At 34.5% G+C, this 20,399-nt stretch overlaps 1 protein-coding gene across 1 annotated transcript in view; it reads left to right on the top strand.

The window, feature by feature from the left end:
- Positions 1-20,399, top strand: part of LOC104076770 (voltage-dependent calcium channel subunit alpha-2/delta-3) — a gene marked incomplete at both ends in the record, with an annotated part of 201,168 nt that overhangs the window by 117,837 nt on the left and 62,932 nt on the right. The window contains 2 exons of the mRNA XM_009577761.1: positions 11,481-11,570; positions 16,706-16,819. Of these exons, the coding sequence (XP_009576056.1) occupies positions 11,481-11,570; positions 16,706-16,819 (204 nt within the window). The remainder of the gene's footprint in view (positions 1-11,480; positions 11,571-16,705; positions 16,820-20,399) is intronic.

Genomic DNA, 20,399 nt, shown 5'->3' with positions numbered 1-20,399 from the left:
TGGTAAGGTCCATAGAAAAAAGATGTCTTAAAACGCTGTTACTATGCACATTCCAAAACTGGTCAAGAGTTATCAGAGTATTTAACTGTGTTTTGGAACTCATCATAAGAATTCAATCATTTGGGCTCTTGCTTTCATTTCTGTGAGTCTGACAGATATACCAGGCTTCTCCTGTAGTTTTTTTCTGTGTAATTGCCAAGTGTCCATTTTAATATCAGATGAAAATAGATGAAATTACACCTTCTCAATCAGTCTTACAAGGTAAAAACTCCTTTGCATGTTCACTGGTAAGAATAGCTCTTTCTTTTGTTTGTTAAATGATAAAACAGAAACAAGAAAAATATCACGACAAACACTATAATATGTATTTTTTCAAACAGCCATTATCAACATATAACCATAAGTTTCTGTATTGGCAAAGTAGAGCAGGTGATTGACAGACAATGTTTTAAAATATATGCTATTGTTTCAGTTTATATGTGTATACATATGCCTGATTTCTTGGAAGTCCAACATAGGTCTGAAGATGTAACTATATATTCCTTCCAGAAATTTCTATTCTTTATCTTTTAATGTCAAATATGCTTCTCAATTGAATGGGAGCAAGGATGACCACATCTGTTACTACCAGTATAAGCTCCATTAGCACCAAAATAAATACAAGCATTTTAAAATACATTAGAACATTTTTTTCTTTAGCTAGCAAATATCTATTCCCATATGCTAACTTTAAACAGAAACAATTAGAAATTGCTGTAATGGTATTTCATATTGCTATAGTTTTCCCTTATGTGGAAAGAGGAGATGTATGTTGCTGATGATTGCAGGGACTGATTTTTTAACAGTTCACTCTACCACTCTTTTATATTGCTATATATACACCTGGCCTTACTGAGGACAGGTATTTCTTAATGAAGCATTTGTTGCTGGAAGCATGCATAAAACCAGTTTTACCAAGCTATTAATTTATGCTGAGTAAACTTTAATTTCTACCATTTTGGCAGTATATTTCTCTTCTTCTTCTTCTTTTTTTTTTTTACGCAAACCATAATACACGAATGCCAATAGGAAAAATTCCCATTAAATGACCCTTTAAAAAAAAATCCTCCCCAATTTACACAGACGCACACCCTGGTTCTTGCTAACTGCATCTTGCTAGGTTCATCTGACATCACATGTAGCAAATAAACACAGTTCTTAGAAGCATAGATAAGAAATTACTTTGAGATGTTTGACTGGAGCTTTTTATCTCACGAGGAAAGCAGCTGTTTCAATAACTCCAAATAAAAATTGCTTTCATAGGATCAGTACCCCAGTCTACATTTGTCTTTAAAGTATTTATTGAAGAACTACTTTGCTGTCTTTATATAAGGCTCAGATGTTTTCAAATTGAATCTTTCTACCCTGAGGATGTCACTTAAACATGCTGAATGTCTGTCTTTGAATCGAGTTTTCTTTAATCTCTAAACTTTAACAAAACAAAGAAATAGAAAATCTAGAAGATTAGGCAATCCTTATCACTTGCACTTCATTTGTAGTGAGCTAAAGGGCAAACCAGCTTCTCAGCAGAATAAATAGGGTTAAATTATCCTAACTTGGGACAGATGGACCAGGGCTGGACTTAGGGAGATCAGGTCCTCTTTTTTGGGGACAGCTGAGCGTGGTGTTTGCTTCTGCTGAGGGGGGTCCCTTCTGCAAGCGCAGACACTGCCCGGCTCATCCTGACCTCTTGCACAGCTGCAGTAGCAGCCAGCCTGGCTTTCCAAGGTGTAGGCATAAGTCAAATAGTTTGGTTTGCCACCCACAGCAGTCTGCTCCCTCAGGCAGTTGGGCTACAGCCAGAGCCTATTCTGTTCCCATGCGCAGCCTGTCTAGGTAAGAGGAAACCTGGGAGCATCTTCAGGGAATGGAGCATAAGGATTTTTTTTAGTAGGCTCCAGGAAACTGCTTTAGCCTTAGGGCTTATAGCAGCCTGGGAACTGAGTGCTTCTTAATGGTGTTGGTGCTGCATATTCAATGGGATTACGAGTAGCAAATGAACATGCTCTTTCACGTTCAGGGATGGGTTGCAGAAATTCTTCTCCATAATGAGCAGGGAATGTAACAGGCTTCCAAAGAACCAGACTTTCAGAAAATCCAGCTAGTCTTGGGGAAAAAAAAATAAGCTATCTGGCATCTGGTTTACACATTTTCTCAGTGAAATAGTGTGACTCCCGCTTCCTCCCCCCGCCTCCAGCCCCCCCCTCCACAAGGTCTCTTCTTTTTTTGGGAGGGAAACAGTATTGTAAACACAATGTTAGTTCCACACATTGGCTCTAAATCTCTTACTATTATTTTCTGGACCACAGTGTGGGAACTACTTACCTAAAAGAAAAAAATCCACTCTCATTAAAGTATGAAAAAGCATTTAAAGTGTTGTAACCCTTTTATATCCACTCTGTGGTGACACTCTCCCTTGAGTAATGTGGCGCAGTTTTCTGTTCCAAATGTCAGGAAAGATATTATAAAGTCCACATTTCCCTCTCCCCCCCGCCATTTTTCTCTCTTTGCTTTTCAGGTAGGAAAGCGGGCCTTCCACTAGAGTAAATCTGTACAAAGTGCGTACAGAGCAAGGAAGTTGCATTTCTCTTTGAATGACAACCCAGTTATTATTGATGAAGTTGCATTTGTTTCCTCTACAATGTGCGATCTGTATTCTAGTTGCATCTTTACTTAAATTATTACTTCCCTATCCCTGTAGTTAACATTTTAGGTCTCTCTTCTCACAGCCATATTAGTAAAGGGTGACAAGTTAGATTTAGTTGTTAATTTATTTGATACAGGAGCCCATGTTAGCCGAAGATTCTTGATCCTGCATTGTTTTGTTAAGTAAAGAGAACAGTTAGACAGAAAAGAAAACATAGCATAAGTACTTTTACCTTTGCAACTTTCAACTTGGACAAATACATGTTTTGAAGATTGGTACAGATTTCATTGTGATTGGCATAGTGAAGGCAGGAATATTTTTTTTTTTTTTTTTTAACAAGCCTTATCATACCTGTAGGGGTTACTTGATCAAGATCACTCCTTGATTAAAGCACTATCTGTCCGGTGCATTACAGTTTTTAAAGGACATCAAATAAGCTTAATATAATTAAGCATTTAAACATTTAACATATTCATGCATTTTTGTTATGGGAAAGGAATGAAGGTTGGAGAAAACAGGTTTTCAGCCCTGAATCTCCAGCACATTGATCAAGTAATATGCTTTTCTTTAAGAAAGAGTGAGGATACATTGGAAGAAGTGATGATTCTAAGCATCTAAACCTGTTCCCTACCAGCTTCCAGAACAGCGAAGTAATGCAGTCTTGAGTTGTAAATCTTCATTTAACTTTATTTTTTTTACTGCTAGCAACAACCAACAAAGAAGAGATGCTAGTATAATATGTTTAGAAATTTAAACAGTTTTTTTTTTTCTGCAAAATTGTTGGTTCTGTAAAAGCTTGTGTTATGTGTAGCTTTCAGAGCAGTGAGGATCTAATTGCACCTTGAATTTCTGTCAGATACAACTTCAGAAAGCTACTCCTTTTGAGAAACCTTATTGAATCAAGTCTGGTTTATGTATTTATAAAAGACGAACTTACCACTTCAAATATGAGAGAGTGATGTGAGTGGTGTTAATATATGTGCCACCAGTTTTACTAAGATACAAAGTAGCCACCCTAGTACTAGATTTCTTCCAACATATAGTGTTTCTGCTTTCATTTTTACAATAGAAGATTATAGTAATTTGTTTTAGGAATAATTATAATTTCAGGTGATATGGCAGGCATCAAGTTGCATCCACTTATTTCTAAAATTTTTCACAGCCTAGCATTTGTCATAAAATTTTTGTGTTGGCACATAATGGCATTGAAGGTTCAGTTTAGATACGTGGAGACATATTCTCAGAATGTTGTAAGCTATCCCTAATTTGCAAAACTTGCTTCAAGTTTCGTTTATCACAAAGATTAAATCTATAATTACATTGGGTAGCATAAATGAGGTTGAAATTAATCTGTGATCCTAAATATGGTTTAGTAATATAAAATATGTAACATATATTTGAATTTTACCAGACTAACTTATAATTTGGCATTAGCATTAAACAGCTGCTACCTTGAAGTGTATCAATTTGCTATACACAAATTTAAAAAAGAGTGGGAAATAGTTCAGACGCTATTCTGTCACCGTCTGCACTTTCTCCACAAATTACAAACATGTGGAACTGCCTATTTTAATACTAGTTTTCTTGGGCCAAGAGGTTTTCATCTTTGAAAAACTCTATGTTACAATTTACCTACCCCAAAGGAATCGGATGACAATCTGATTTAATGTAACTCCAGATTTAAAGTAACAATATTACAATATACATTCCTCTTTTTATATGTTGTTTTAATGTACTATATATGGGTTGAGGACATTTCTCTGTAAACGTTTCCAGATGAAATATATCATCTTCTAGATGCACAGATAGGCACAGTAATTCCAAACTAAATCAAGAACTTACTCCTGCGTAAATTAGAATGACAAAAATAGACAGATGTAGTGTATAACTTCCAATGAGCTTTTATTTTTGTATGCAATTACCAGAAATTAAATAACCAGAAGACTGATTCAGCAATGAAGCTGAGTGAAATTGCCAATAGGAGGTTGGTAAATACAAATTTTGCATATTGAATTTTATTTAAGCAAATAATTTAGGTGTATATTTATCTATCCATCTCTGTCAGATCTCCAAAAAAGATTGTTGACTGCATTGCTTAGCTGTTAAAAAAACCAAAAATGTAAAGTCTCACTGAAATCTACTGTTTTTTAAAACTGGCTAATGATTATAGACCTCCAAAACTTTCAGCTAGCCCCAGACCACTGAAATTTGGTCTGAAGTTTTCTATTGCAGCCCCAGGCAACTAATTTACTTAACAAGAACTTGTTTTTAATCTGAGTATATTGAATCTTGAGCTCTGTTCAGCATTGTTTTCAGGATTGTTTTCTTGAAAAAAATCTAGTCTACCAACACCATGTGCTAGGGAACACAAGTGGTTGGCTAATCATCACCAGCAAGCTAACCTGTAATTGCCCTGGCAACAGATTTTAAACGGGATGATGCTTAAATGCATTTTACAGATGTGAATGCACACTTACCAACTGTTAGTACATGTGGGTAAACTTCCTTGTGACGTATCAGTAAACATCACTCCCCCACCTCACACATATGCCTCCTGGTAGTTTGGTGGTTTTTTTTTTTACTGGTTTATATGCTGATGTAGTTCATCTTCACAAATCTGATAAATCTTTGCCAAGTATGTCTCAGGAACGTTTGGAGTTACAGCATGCATGGATGAGTATGGGAACTAATACTAAAAGTAGCAAAGACTTGCACTAAAACTGACAGAGGAATCTGGAGGAATGTTGAACCCCATTAACAATGCTTTTCTGTAGGAAGATCACCCTTGCCAGACAATTAATAGCAAATAACATAGTTTTCCTGTGTAACTGTATAAACTCTGCTGCATATATGAGTTGTGAACTGTTACTTCCCTCTTTGGAATCAGTGGAAAATGCTTTATTCGTGTATGCTTAGACTGGAATGCATGGTCCTGTAACCCCATCTCATTTGGGTATTCCTACTCATCACAAATGGTACCTTATTTTTGGTAATCACAAGCAAGCTATAATAAAATATATCTGTACAGGGTACTGGGACTACTGTGTTGCATATTGCCTTAACAAGAAGGAAATAAAAACTTTCTGGTTGTAATAAAAATGCTGAAAACTGTATAAATGGGAAGTTGGGCATAACTCAATTAACTAATTCAGAAGCCCTAAAAAGAGGCTGGTTTAGCTAGGTAAGTAGGAAGATAAGAGATGGGGACTTGATTTGGTTGGAAGTTTACAACAGTAAACTCGCTACCAGTGTACTTCCATCTTGTCAGTGGCAGAGAAATACAACATAAAGGCAAACAGGTTTTCAGGTCTTCCAGAAAAAGGATCTGCTATAAGCCATAGCAAGCTGAACTTATTGGGTGATATGTATCTATTTGTAAGGCTTTAGGTGGTGTCCTCATGTTAAGATGCATTAAAACAGCCTGTGAAGTCTTGTAGACTGTGTGCCAATTAAAACTTGAGCCAAGCACGCCACTATTGTGACTAGCTTTGTCATGATGCAAGGGAAAAATCCATCAGTGAAATTCTGCAAATGTTTGCTATGGTAAAAAGAAGCTATACCAAAACATGAATGCCAGACATGAGGGCTTATGTTAGCTGACAACTTGTCTGCTCTTTTCTGTATATGTCTGAGATGGCATGGTTGTTACGGCACTTACCTGGCGTTTGAGAATTGGAACTCGGTTCTCTGCTTTAATGTATCATTACCTGCTTTCAGATGTGTTTGTTTCCTCAGATGTCGAATGAAGATAGCTGTACTTTTTTCTTCTCTTTTCTTTTCCTTGTTTAAAAAGGGTAAAACCTTGAAGGTTATGGGGTATCCTCAAATTATTGTAATGGAGGCCAAAAAATTTCCCTGACTGTTGCGCTGACACGTGACTCTTTCTTGTTTGTTAGGTGTGTGACCAGGTTCTGTTCACTACCAGAATGTAAAAATCTGTCATCTTGTTGTGATTATAGATACCAGTCAGCTTTTAAAATATCAGAGAGTAAACCTTGTGAAGCCATTAGAACAGCCTATAAGATAAGAGACCAATAAAAAGAGACGCCTCAGAATTTCTTCAGGATTGCCTCCAAATCAGTAAATTATTCTTCAGCTTTACTATGGGCTAGGTAAACCAGTGTGTCGTTTTGACTATGAAGTTGGGAGCTTCTGCTATTAAGGAAAAATTCAGTTTTCACAGTTTTCTGGCCTTCATCTCAGAAGAGTTTTTAATTGCCTGCAATGACCTGAAATTAGGAAAGGAACGTAAGATTCTCACCTGTATTCAGATAACCCCCTCTAGCTCCCTAAATTCTTTTATGTTCTGAATAATGAAAAAGTGCTCTGAATCTTTGCAAAATCATACATGTCATCTCCGAAGCACAGATTTGTTGAAATAAATTACTTAACTTGAATTACGTAAATATATTAACTATTAAACCCTAATAAATCAAAAGTAGGAAACTGAAAAAAGAAGTAACAGAAATACGACTTGCTATCATATTTTGCCAGACAATTTTACTTTAATCCCTGAAGTCTGAAAATTTAATGTAATCATCTAACCAAGTATGGTCCAAAATCCCTACAACTGTTGATTAAGCTAAAGGTGAGGCTAAAAAAGGTGAATACACCTGAGTGTACCAAAAAATGCTTTCAGTAATCTCATTATAAGAGAAACTCCAAGTTCAATCATGATAAATTTATCTTCTTGTTCAGTTATGCCAAAGGCATATGCAACAGTGGTGTGATTTTAATATTCTGTATACCTTGAAGCATAGAATATGAAGACCATTAAAAATCTTTCTATGTTCCTCCTCATTTAAGTTCTGAAATAGTCCAAGGCAAGTTGGGCCACCTGATTTTTAAGCAGAAATAGGTATGTGAATATTATTTTTCATCTTTGGAAAAACAGTGTCAGTATATCCTGTTCAGCATACCCCGCTGTTCTTCAAATAGGCATATTTGTAACTATACCTAGGACAAGAACCCATTTCCTGATTCTAGGTCCATCCAATGTATTTGTTGGTTTGTTTCTGACTTAGAGGGTCCTAACAAACTTTACACAGTTTAAAAAGAAAAGAAGAGAAACTTTTTGATTTGCATACATGGATTATTATCAGATGTTACGATCACGGGGACTTTCTGGTTTTGACAGTGGGTAGTGTTTATAAACAGATAAAATCAGCAGCACGTAAGGGTACAAGACCAAGTGTACGCATCGCTGATGTTCTGGTTTGAACCCTTGTAGATATATGCAAAGACCTTGCCCTGGTGACATGCACAAGTGGATTTGTATCCTCACTCTCTTCAGCTCATGTTTTTCAGCCGCTTCTAAATGGATCACAGATGCCTCCACAGCTGAACATATCTATGCTTCCTCACTGTAATAAGACACAACTTCTCCTGTTGAGTTCTGGCCCTATGATTGTGTAATCAGATATCACAGTCTGATTGTCATAATTGTGTGCCTGATTTGCATTCAGAATTACCAAGATTATGCATGTCAATTAGGTATTTGAGTCCACAATTAGATATTGCACATTCTGGTAATTGCATGTGGAAATTAGGCATACAGTTGCATGTGAATGTTTGTGCACACAGTTGGACAGATATCCAGTTCAAACTCTAGGAAATTCAGATATTAATCTAGAAGGGCTCCAATAGGACAGTAAAAATAAGCTGAGATGAACCAATATTATTTCTTGTGCAGTTTATTACTAAAAAGAGCTATTTAAGATGTAAAGATTAAAAGATGCTTTTTGACTCATTAAGAGCAGGGGACTTCTGTTTTTTGGGACCTGTTTGATTTCTGAAAGTTATTGAAAGTGGAATTGAAGTGTTTGTTACCTCATTCCAAAATCACTTATTCTTTTTCTTTAAATTGATGTTTCAGTGGTTAATGTCCTGCCCTTTTTTCTCCACTATCAGTAGGGTTGAAATATACTTTTCTGTTTTGCAGTGCTTTTGTAAGGGACAAAATTATTGAGTGGCAGTTGGAGACACGTGTGGGCGAGTTGTAGAGAAATTTTGAGAGGCGTACTAGTTTGAAACTTTGGTTTTCTCATACACAAAGAATACAATATTTTTAAAAATGCCTTTTCCAGTAACAAAGGGGGCACTATAGCATGACTGGCAGGACATTGCTGTACTGACTGGATAAAATATTTATTTTAACATACCAGATTTATGAAAAGGTAAGATTAGAAACTTAACTCCAATACAAAAATTTGGCTTTATTGATTTTCAGAGAACTCCTCTGTTTCAGGGTGAATCCCTGTGTTAGTAGGGAAGCATCTATGGTAACTGTAAACTAACCTTAGTTTCATATATCTGGGAGAGACAGGCTGTGAGCATAGGGCTGCTTCGGCAGCTTGAAAACATCTGGTCAACACATAACTTTGATGTTATGAAATTGTTTTTGGCATTGATGAAACAATAATAAACTGCTTGTTTTCCATATTTTTTAACTGTTAATAACACTTTCTGTTTAAAAATATCAGCTCTATGTAAAGCTGGTTTTGCTAAGATGTTTCCTGGAGAATTTTATAAACATGATATATTTTAGTTTTTGAAGAATTCCAATGAACAATTTTAAATTTGTATGAACTTTACATATTTAATGAAAAACAGTTGTATTTTCTGAGTTTCTGAAAAGCTTTAATGACTGTAACAGTCCTGTGCTGTAGTTAATCCTTTTGTATATGGACTTATGGCCATATGTATTAAAGTCACCCTGAGTACTGAAGTGAGTAGTCTCCAAATCTGACTGCTGGTCAATTATTGTGTTTTGAAATAGCTATGGAAAACACACTGTGTTGTGCTGCTGACAGCTGAAGTAGCCCTGGTTCTGGGAAACTGCCATCTTTGCATTGCCACTCTCAATTTCCAGGCCACGTTAGTTGAAGTCAAGAATATGCCGATGTGGCTTTTGATCAATTTGGACTTAATTTGAGAGATACTTTGAAATGACAAGTTGGATACAGAATAACAAGAGGTTGATGCATTTATTGAATATTTAGGTATTTTGTATTCATTCTTATTTTCATTATTACTTGTAAAAAATATGAAAGGCACAAATCAAGGGACAGTAGTATTTTAATTCTTCTACAAAGATAATTAGTTTGATTTGGTTTTCTTGCCTATAAGAATGCTTTAAGACCAATAGACTGATAAACAAAAATTTTCCTTTTACTAACTGATTTCCTCTTACTAATTCTTTTATCCAGTTATGGAGACTGAAATAATGCTTCACAAAAGCATTGCCTTCCCTGCTATTTCCCACCACATATGTCTTCATTTTCTTCTTGCAAATTAATTATTGTATTTTTAAATGTATTTAAAACAGTAATTACTAGTATTATGGAGATACTGACTAGTGTTTTCTTAAGTTAGCTATGCTTAAGTTGGGGAAAAAAAGAACCATTTTGCAGTGTAGCTGTATGGGCATTTACACTATCCCTGCTCATTTAGACGAACAAGACTGTGCCTTTCGGCTGTTCAAAGTATGGAGCTGCAATGAACCACATCTACTAGGTCACTATGAAGTAAGGGTTTTGAAAAAGCAGCCCTTTTTTTGTGGCTTCAGAATTGCCTAGAGGCTAGGATGTAAATTTTCCTCTTTCAACTTACTGAAATTTAATAATGAAATAGGAAGTTCTCTGCCTTCCAATATACTGCTGTAATATCTTTTTATTTTACAAAATTTTAAAAAAAAAAAGTTTCCATCATAGAAAATGAGGGGAGTGAAGTACTTGTTTGTTGATGTTGCATACAGTGTCCCTTTATGTGATAGCATGGTTCATGATACTGTTTTTAATGATATATTGCTCCTTTTTGTAAACCTAAGAGAATTTGTTTCTCCTCTGAAGTCACAGAAAGTAGTGCTAACATTGTTTTGAAAATGTGTTACTCAGTACTTCATAGCTTACATTTTCTCTAAGAAATTGCAATTTAATGTACACATTATATGGTAGTCCTGTATTTTTGTTGAGTGCAAAATCTGAAATTTGTCAAACTTCTGACATATCTGGAGAAATAACATATGTTTAGAAAGAGGAAAATATAGGATGAATTCAGGCCGGTTAACCTCTAAGAACTGCTTGTTATAAAATGTTCTCCATGCTCATGGCCAGCATGTTTGGCAGTGCATAATTGATGAGATATTTAAAACTGCAAAAATTGGGTTTAAGTGTGAATACGCAACATAATACTGAAGATAGTCACACATAGCTAACAAGCGGTTAGCCCTGTCTTTCTTCTTGCGTAGAGTAGTTCTTTATCAATCTAAATATTATATTGACATTGATAAACTGCATTTAAACTGCAATGGCCTAATGATTAGGGTCTACCATCCTTTAGGGAGGGATCATAACAAAAAATAGAATCTCAAAGCTAACTTTCAGAAATAATTATTTTTATTAAGTAGCAGATCTCAAAAACCTAGGAGCCAAATAGTTAGAAATAATAAAAAAATTACTATATGAAGTGAAAAGAAGATATGGATAACCCTAAATAGAAACCCAAACAAAAAAAAAAAAACCCACAAACAAAAACAATTTGATTGAATAACTAGCCAAAAACATATCTTGTGATACCTTCGCATTATTATTGTTCTAACACATCCTTAGTTTAGTGTGACTTCAAGAGTCAAAAGGATTAACCAGGAATTACTTTGGTTTATGAATTAGTGTATGCAGTCATTTAAGCTTATGAAGTAGGTCTAAAGAAGAATTCAGAAATTCTTAATCATTGATATCAACATGTATGTTGTAACAATATACTGACAAATAAAACCTTCTTGTTCATGTTTCAGCATTTCAGGGAACACCTTGACAAACTTTTTGCAAAAGGAATTGGAATGCTGGACATTGCTTTAAATGAAGCTTTCAACATGCTCAATGAAGTAAGTTAATGCTTTTCAGATTTATGCTGTTGACACTTTCTCCTACTAAATGTCTGATGCTGTTACGATGAGAATGTAGTTCCTTGTGTATTTGGGCATTCTAGTTTGTCTACAGGTAGAAATGAATCTCTTCTGATGTGGTTATCATGGTGGCAGTCCAGCTGGGTAGTTAATATTGCATAATGTTAATGTTAGTGATGGATACTTCCAAGTAAATCCATTATGTGTTTCTTTCTAAGAACAGCTTGTCCTTGAAAGAGAATCACACTTCACATTCAGAAAAGTAAAATTATATTTGTGTGTGTGTATATATAGATCAGCTTTAAATATAAAAAGAAATTTACAATGTTTAGAGACAAAAATAAAACAAATCAATGCCTTGTTCATACTACTTGAACCTCTGTAACATATTCAGGGTATCTCTTCTCAGTGAGCCAAACTGTTCTCCTGACATACTTCCATGATAGCCTGTTTCCAAGAAATCTATAAACTCTGTGTCTATGGGCTCCAAATAACTGCTACTAGAGTGTTCTGTAGGTGTGTATTACAGAACAGCCTAAGTTTAGGGCTGACAGTTTAGACCCCCTATCACGTTACTTGGTAGTTCAGATCCAGAACTAGTTTGCTTTATCATTCTCAGTGTGAACAATGCCTTGGAGTGTTGACTGGGATACATTCATTAGAAATCAATTCACTCTTCCTCTCTAGTCAAAGTATGGCTCTGAAAAGAGGCACCATTTTAAAAACTACAGTCTCTCTTCTTTAAACTAAGTTACAGGGACTTAATTCCTGTTGCACAAATTAAATTCAGTAAAACTCGTTATACTACAACAAAGCTTAGTAAGGATCACTAAAGAAAGCTGGAAAACATTTTTATAGTACTTTTTTACTTTTAATAAAGATGCAATGTAGGCATATTCTGACTTGAATTTTCGTCATGTCATGAAAACAGTTTTGTTTCTCTTTTTGCCTAACGTTTCCCAGGCCATCTATTTTTCAGCTCATCTAGCCTTTGTAGATCCCATGTCTTAAATATCATGTACCTTTAGAATTAATATGCATCCTAACTAACGTCAGTTGGATTTTAAGAATACAAACCAGTCACAACTCATGAATTAACAGATGATAGAATAAAGATTGAGCTATGCCAACTGATGTTTTTAGAAACTTCATTATTGTCACTCACGTTTACCAGGGTTGTTTTGGAAAGAAATATTTCAGTCACAAATACAACAAGCATATTCCTTTTTTCCTTTTTTTTTTCTTTCTTTCTTTCTTTCTTTTTTTTTTCCTCTGGTCCTTTTCCTTTTCCACCTCCTTCTTGTTTTCCCTTTTTTCAACTAAGCTTATATTAATGAAAATGTTTTAAAGTTTTCATTAAGTGTAGTCATTTCTTTTGGGCAAAAAAATTTAAAATCTCTTAGTCTGCTGGAAAAAGAAAATCTCATCTAAAATAAGTAGCAAACTGTCTTTTGATTGAAGGATGTACCTTGCAAATGAGACCTCAAAACAAAATATTCTCCAAAGGGTTTGACTTGACAAGTGTGCCTGCCTTCATACTGTAGGATCATAGATTAACTAATATTTCTAATTCCTTTGTATTCATCTTGAAATACAATATTGATCAGTTCTTTTCTGGGCATAAAATCCTAAAATGAAAAGATGAGGATCTTCCTCCACCCACTGCCCACGTGTTCACCCAGACAGTGTGGAAGTAATTCCTTCATGTGGTGCACGCCAAAAATGATAATGGGAAAAGCTGCATGAAGTAAAGAACACTCTAGGTTGTTTGTAGAGGGTTTACTAAGAATCCCATTATGGGCACTGAATATAGTCTTAGAAAACATACACAACAGTAAATAGCAACCAGCCTCAATACAAGAAATGTTCTTTACTAGTCTTCTGAATATGTGTAAACTGAAAAATATCATTACAGACAGTGATCAAGAAGACCCGAGATGAGATTTGTTTGTTTTGTTTTAAAATCTGTGAGGCAACTGAAGTTATAATGATGACTGTGGTATAAAAATCCATTAGATAAACTGATAGTTTTGAGAATAAAAGGAACTGACATCCGATGTACTGAATTGTACCTATAATGAGTGAGACTCTTTTGATCTGTAAGGTCATGATGGATCATGCTACATGTATGTTCAGATCTATTCAAGGCGGAGTAATGACTGTTTCTTATTTATACTATAAAAGGGAGTATAATAGCTTCAAGCCTTCTTGCACGTATGCTTCAGAATTGACAGCATAAAAATCTTTTCCATTATATACAGGCATATCGGCAAAGTCTCTGGGAGCTTCTACTAAGCAGCCTAGGTCAGAGAAAAAGCTACTTAATCTCTCCTTAAAAGACTACAGCTAACCATTTTCCACTTTGTCTACAGGATGTGACCTTTATGTGCCAGAAATCTATTCTTGTGAATTATAGGTTAGCTAAAGATGTCTCGTCTTCATTTAAAAAAGAGAAGGGGGGCAGGGAAGGGGAAAAAAAAAAAGTAGGGGGTGGAGGAAAAGCAAAGGAAAAATAGAAAAAGCTTGGTTTTACACAAATAGTATATTAAGATTCTGGTTGGATTTTAGAATGGTTCAGGGTTACACTAATTAAACTCAGTTAATTTTGCCTTGCAATTACCTCTCAGTATTTGCCTAGGTTGTTAAGACTTGAAGATGGTTGATACTGATGTCTTTGAAAAGCACATTTAAAAATCCATTTCCAAATTCTTTCCCATCATCAATTTATGCAGTGTTCATTATATAGTGTAAGAATATAGAAGTGCTTCGTACGGTAGTTAGGCACCTACTATGTCATGTGACAACTGCAATTATCTCTTCTGGTGATAAATGCGGTCTTTGCAGTGATTACCTTTAAAAAAATCACAGCAAATTAAATAAAATTCTGTGACATTTCAAAGACTGTTAATCACAACCAAATGCTGTAAATGTCAGGATGCATTGAAATTTTTTGCTGCTAACTGATGAATCGCTGAGTTAATTGTAGTTCATCATAAGGCCCTTGTCATTGTTATTATTATGGAAAACACTTTCATCACTCTTGCTATTCAATAAAATTAAAGTTCTAGACAAATATGAGAAGATACTACTCATCAAAGCATTTGAATTTAATCTCATTCTTCAAAATATTCGAACAGATAACTATGTAGAATAATGCAAATGCATACAGAGTGATGTTTTAAAATAAATATATGAAGGCATTCCCCCCTCATTAATTTCCCTTTTAGTATACCTTGTCTCTTTCAAAATATGTTGTCCATATGAAGAATATATCCCTTGACAAAGTAACTTCGTCTTTATGAGAAAATATTGGATCTAAAAATCATACTAATGAAGGAATCCCATGTTAATAATTCTGGTTCTGGTTAAGACTGTCACGACTGAAGAATTTTAAGGATAGACTGCCTTGCAGGTATCACAGATAAGAGTTTTCACACAGGCAGTGACCAGAATAGCTAACTCTGTAAACCCGCTTTAGTTTCCCTTTAAGTAACATGTTTCTATTACGGTTCACTGAGGTTCCTGTTTGATCAAAAGGAAACTGATCTGGAGGAGAGCTGCAGATGATATAAATGATTGTTGAATGATGTTTGTGGATGTGATTACTCAGATATAGAAATGTGAAGGCAGAAGAAAAGAACACAGAGCACTGCTGGAACCATCTACTTACTTCCTTTCCTACTGCAGGCATGTCTACAAAGACAACATTTTTAGAAGTTAAGAAATTTTTCTAGAAAAAAGGTTTTTACAGTTTTGGGAAGAACAGCAAATATGTAAGGGCGAGTAGACTGCAGAAAGCTTAAAGACAGAGCAGTTGCTAGCACAAATCAAACTAGAATACTCCGAACAAATTTTGTTGAATCTAGAAGCCGCCAGAGTCCCTGCAAGGTAATTCACCTTTAAATTTAAATACTACTTCTCAAATGGGACCATCCTTTTTTGGGCACCATTCATCACAGATAGGCTGGTGAGGTGGGACAAGGTAATTATTTCTTGGCTTTCTCAGTACCAAGAGAAAGGTGGTAGGATGAGGCCTTGTCTGACCTCAAAGTTGGTAATGTACCTGAAAACTACATAGGAAGAGAACAAAAGGAGATTGTTCATTCATTAGAATGTATTCAAATGTTAGCCCAATCTATGGAGTTGCGTGTAATGCCCCAGTTTATTGATCTTTTCACAGATTTTTTTTAGTGTTCGTACAGAGTAATTAAAAATCAAATAATTTTCCAACTTTGCATTTTTTTGCTAAAAGCTGGATGTTTCACCTAAGTTCCTTGAATATATAAAATAATATGCCCACAAATAATAACCTATTCTGCAATAAGATCAAATGGAGACACATGGATTCAAAATTAAGGCACCAACTCCAGAATCAAGAGATGAAAGCTTATGTTATGACTCAGTCCAATTTACTTGCTCTTTGACCAGGAGAAAATCCCATTTGTGGAACAATTAAATTTTCTTTGCATACTCCAAAGGATATGTTGACTGCTAAGTACCTGTGCTCAAGTACTGCTGTTCAGCAGCTTGAATTACTTACATGTATTCATTTTGAGTAATAGGAGAATCTGAGAATATATAAATATTAACTTGGTTCTCCCAGATAAACATTTTATGAAAAATAACATATGGAATGTAATCCTGAGTGAATATGAATGCCATATGAATAATCATATGTCTCTCTGTAAGTGGTGTATCTTCTGTACTTCGCAGTAAAATTATCAGTCATTCATTTCTTCTTCTTTTTCTGTATCTTGTTCTTTTAAAATTATATTTAAATCTGAGGAAACCCTATGTAGATGTATCAATACATATCATCTATCTAAAACAGGGGAATACAGTTTTAATTTGGGGAAGTGCTATATTTATGTATGTTTCTTATTTTTCAAGCTGATAAAATGGGGTTATATAATGAATCCCAATTCTGTTACATAATTGAAGTTACAATTCGGTAAGAACATAATATCTATGATAAGATGTTTTCAACGTGAGAATTTTTCACCTACTTCTAAGCATGCTAGAGATTTGACAAGATCCATGTTTATCCAGTGTGATCCTATCTATCTTCATTTAACAGGAATGTGCTGTAACTAAATGATTGTTTCCTTTCACAGTTCAATCACACAGGACAAGGAAGTATTTGCAGCCAAGCCATAATGTTGATTACTGATGGAGCTGTGGACACATACGATACAATATTTGCAAAGTATAATTGGCCAGACAGAAAAGTAAGTATGTTATCGCCTTTATTTGATGGAAAACCCAAAGCTTCATATCCAATATAAAGTGTATGCCTATTGAAAAATCAGTAAGAATCTTTCTAATAATCTAAAAATGATTTTGGATAACTGGATGTTTCACTAATGACAAAAATGATGCTTATGTGTTATTGCTGGAGGATAGAGATGGCCTTTTACTGTAGTAATGAACTTAGGATAGTAAGATATTAAGGAAATATTTCACCCCAGGGTACATTTTTCACCATTATGTAATGCTTCCCCTGTGAGACATCATTAAACATGAAAAAACTTTTCTTTCCTTTCTCCCAAACTACTCATTAATAATTCAATGCTTTTTGAAGCTAAAGAGGGGTATGTACTATGGACAGTGAACGGTTTACTATGACCGGAGAAGGAACAGATGTAGTACTCAGTATTTTTAATTTCTTTATTTGGCAAAGTGAGGGGTAGAGTTGGCAATTGGTGAGATTTCATTAAAAATGAATTTGGTTCTATCGATCTGTATAAAGAAATTTGCCCAGAATTAAATTACCTTGTTATATAACACATGGATGTCATACGGTAGTGCAGAAATGCCTTGTATTTTCCTGATAAGAAAGCTCTAGTAGGCCTCATGTTTGGATGTGAAATAATTGTCTTATATGCTTTTTATCTTCTGCTCAAGCAAGTTTTGGGACTATTTGAGGAAGTTTTTGTAGTTTGAGATACCTGCCATGTTATATGCCTGTGGAAGTAACAACCTCACTCTTCGAAGTGCAGTTTGAGCAAGCAATTGATTAATATGAGTGTGCTGTGTGGGGTTTCAGTATCCTGTAGAAAAAAGTAGTAGTTTGGATATGTAGTTTTTAGTCATGTTTCTCTCATTTATAAAATTACATTTGTTTTCTGGTCTCCTTTTTCTTGTTTACCTGAACTAAACCTCATGTATTAGCCATCAGTGAGCAAGAAAAAATGGGAAATTGGTGATTTTTTACTGATCTTCTGAAAATGTTATGTCAGTTACTGTCGTTTCATGTAGTAAAAATGACATACAACTATCCTACTTTTTGTTGGTTAAGAGGTTTTTATTCAGAGAATGTAGGGTAATAACTAACTGCAATCTGAAGATCTATTTTTCTCTTCAGATACCTTGCTTACTCCTTTTCTGTAACTTCATTCTCTAAAAGAAGAAAATTCATACTTTTTGTGATTTTACCAGGACATGCCAGGAAGTCTGTCATATTTAAAAGAATGCAAGGATGCATTGGTATTTGCACATATTCTGAGGAGACCTGTAATACTTTTCGTGTGAATTGGTGCTAGCTTTTGTGTAGTGGAGGAAGTTCAATATTTAATCTATACATTAAGATGTAGAACTAGATATTATGAAAGAAGTTCCATTGGATGTCAGCATTTGTCCAGGGTGGTATTTATTGTACTTCGTTGGGTCACATCTCAACTGGCAACGGCAATATTGCTGAAATATAACAGAAATAGTGTTTCTACTCTGTGACATACAAGAAGTACCTCCTTGAAATGTGGTGATTAACTATTTACAAGTTGGAGGAGAATATGTGACCTTTTATCTTTGTCTCCCTACTTTTCTTCAGTGCTTTTCACTGAGATTATTTGTTGTTGCTATTTATATGAAAATATCTCCTGCCTTTTCTTATTCTCTATTTACTGTTGAAGATGGGTGATTCTTCAGGGGTAAAGCTTTTATTGATTTTTTTTTTTTTTTTTTTCTGTTGATTAATTCGACATTTGGAAGGTTATGGCTTTGTAAAATATATAAGGCTGTTGAAATTATTGAATAATTCTGGAAACAGTAACATACCTGAACTGTAGCTTGAACTTGTTTTTCAGATATTTAAATATTCAAAATTGAATCTGTTTTTATCAGACAGGTCATATGTTATGTCTTTCTTCCTAAGTAAATGAGTGTAACTCCTTAATATTATATGGTTTAAGTCTTTTATCAGCTGGCTGTGCTCATATAAATGCCTGGTAGTAATATAGTCTCAATATATCACTTAAATCCTTCTTTCTATTCACATTTATTTCCGAATGTTTTCTGAGAGAAACAAGACAACTATAACCTGATTGTGAAATTATTATTTTAATAGCTGCTTCTTCAGATCACAAATGTTTATAAGCAACAGACAAAATTTTCTTCTTTTTTTTGAGTAACTCCCAGATGTTTGCGTACACTTTTGTCCCTATAGAAATGGTCTGAGAAGTGTTAATTTCAGCTATAGGCTGCAATATTTACTCTTAATGCTTTAGTCAGTTAAGTCTTGTAATGGTTCAAAATTTCCATGTTCAGATGATGTATGAATAATTTTCATTAAGCAATACATAAATTTAAACAAATTAAATTTAAACAAATGAAATAGAGGATATGAGGAATATGACTGAATCTAAATTATCTCTGTAATTTTAATCAGTATTTCTGATTTCCCGTCCCACTAATTTTATCTCCTTTCCAGTTTTGATATGGTTGAGTGACTTTGTAGGGTAGCATTAGCTCTGTTTTATGAAAACATAACTCATTTTGTTCCGCTGGAAAGGAGGCTTAAAAATTAAAAAAAAAAAAAAAAAAAAAGTTTTGTGGCCAATCTTTCCTCTCGTATTCAATAGGATATTATCTGAATTAAGTTGTTAAGTCTTCAAATGTTCCATGAGAACATTTTGCTTTACCTAGCAAACACTGATGACTAAGGAGATTTAAAGAATCTGTCAGAAGGATGTGCCTCTCATGTCTTGTATTTTCTTATACTATGAAGTTAGTTCCTCTCTTAAGAATGGGAAGAGACCATGGGGAAACTCTCTCTATCATGTGAAATCAGTAAGGAAAGAATTCTCTGAAACAGCTAAGTATTTTCACAAAACAGCTGTTGATTTGCATGAAAGATATATAGCACACAAAACCGTGTGCTATATATCTTTCATGCAAATCAACAGCTGTATCTGAGATAACAATACTTAGCACAGCTGTTGCAATAAGCAGCAGGACAGGTTTCCCTTATTTATACTTCTGCAAAGGCCTAGCACGAAGAATCCTACCTTGTCTAGCAAGGACACGGTATTTAGTGAGCACCTTTTACTTAATAAGCAATATTCTACCCAAATCTTATAAAATATTTAATGTATTATACAGTCTTCTAAATTGTATATTAGAAAATATGTAGAAAAAAAATCAAATCAGTTTGTCCTCTTTTAAGCCTGAAATGTTTCAGTATGAAAAATGTAAAAGATTTCCATATATATGCTTTAATGCATTAGAGCTTTCAATGTTCTTTGCTGGATTTTTGTTCTAGAAAGGAAGAATTATTGAAAATGCAATATCCTACATATTTGCAATGTCAGTGTGCCTAAAAATTATGCATGCATTGCACTTCAAGATCCCCTGCTTTTGCATTACACGATCTTTATTCTCTTCAAAGCCATTTTTTATATTTATAAATCACACCTTTGAACTGCTTAGTAGGTTTTTTCCACGTGTTTTTTGTTCTCTATTCATCTATATGTTGCCTTGCCATCTTTTTATCATTTTTGTTTTTCCTGCCATTTTGATACTGTGGTGGAC

This window comes from Fulmarus glacialis, unplaced genomic scaffold (assembly GCF_000690835.1).
Source record: "Fulmarus glacialis isolate BGI_N327 unplaced genomic scaffold, ASM69083v1 scaffold9394, whole genome shotgun sequence".
In the NCBI taxonomy this organism is placed as follows: Eukaryota; Metazoa; Chordata; class Aves; order Procellariiformes; family Procellariidae; genus Fulmarus; species Fulmarus glacialis.
The sequence above is the reverse complement of the archived record's forward strand: the minus strand, read 5'-3'. Positions and strand labels throughout refer to the sequence as shown.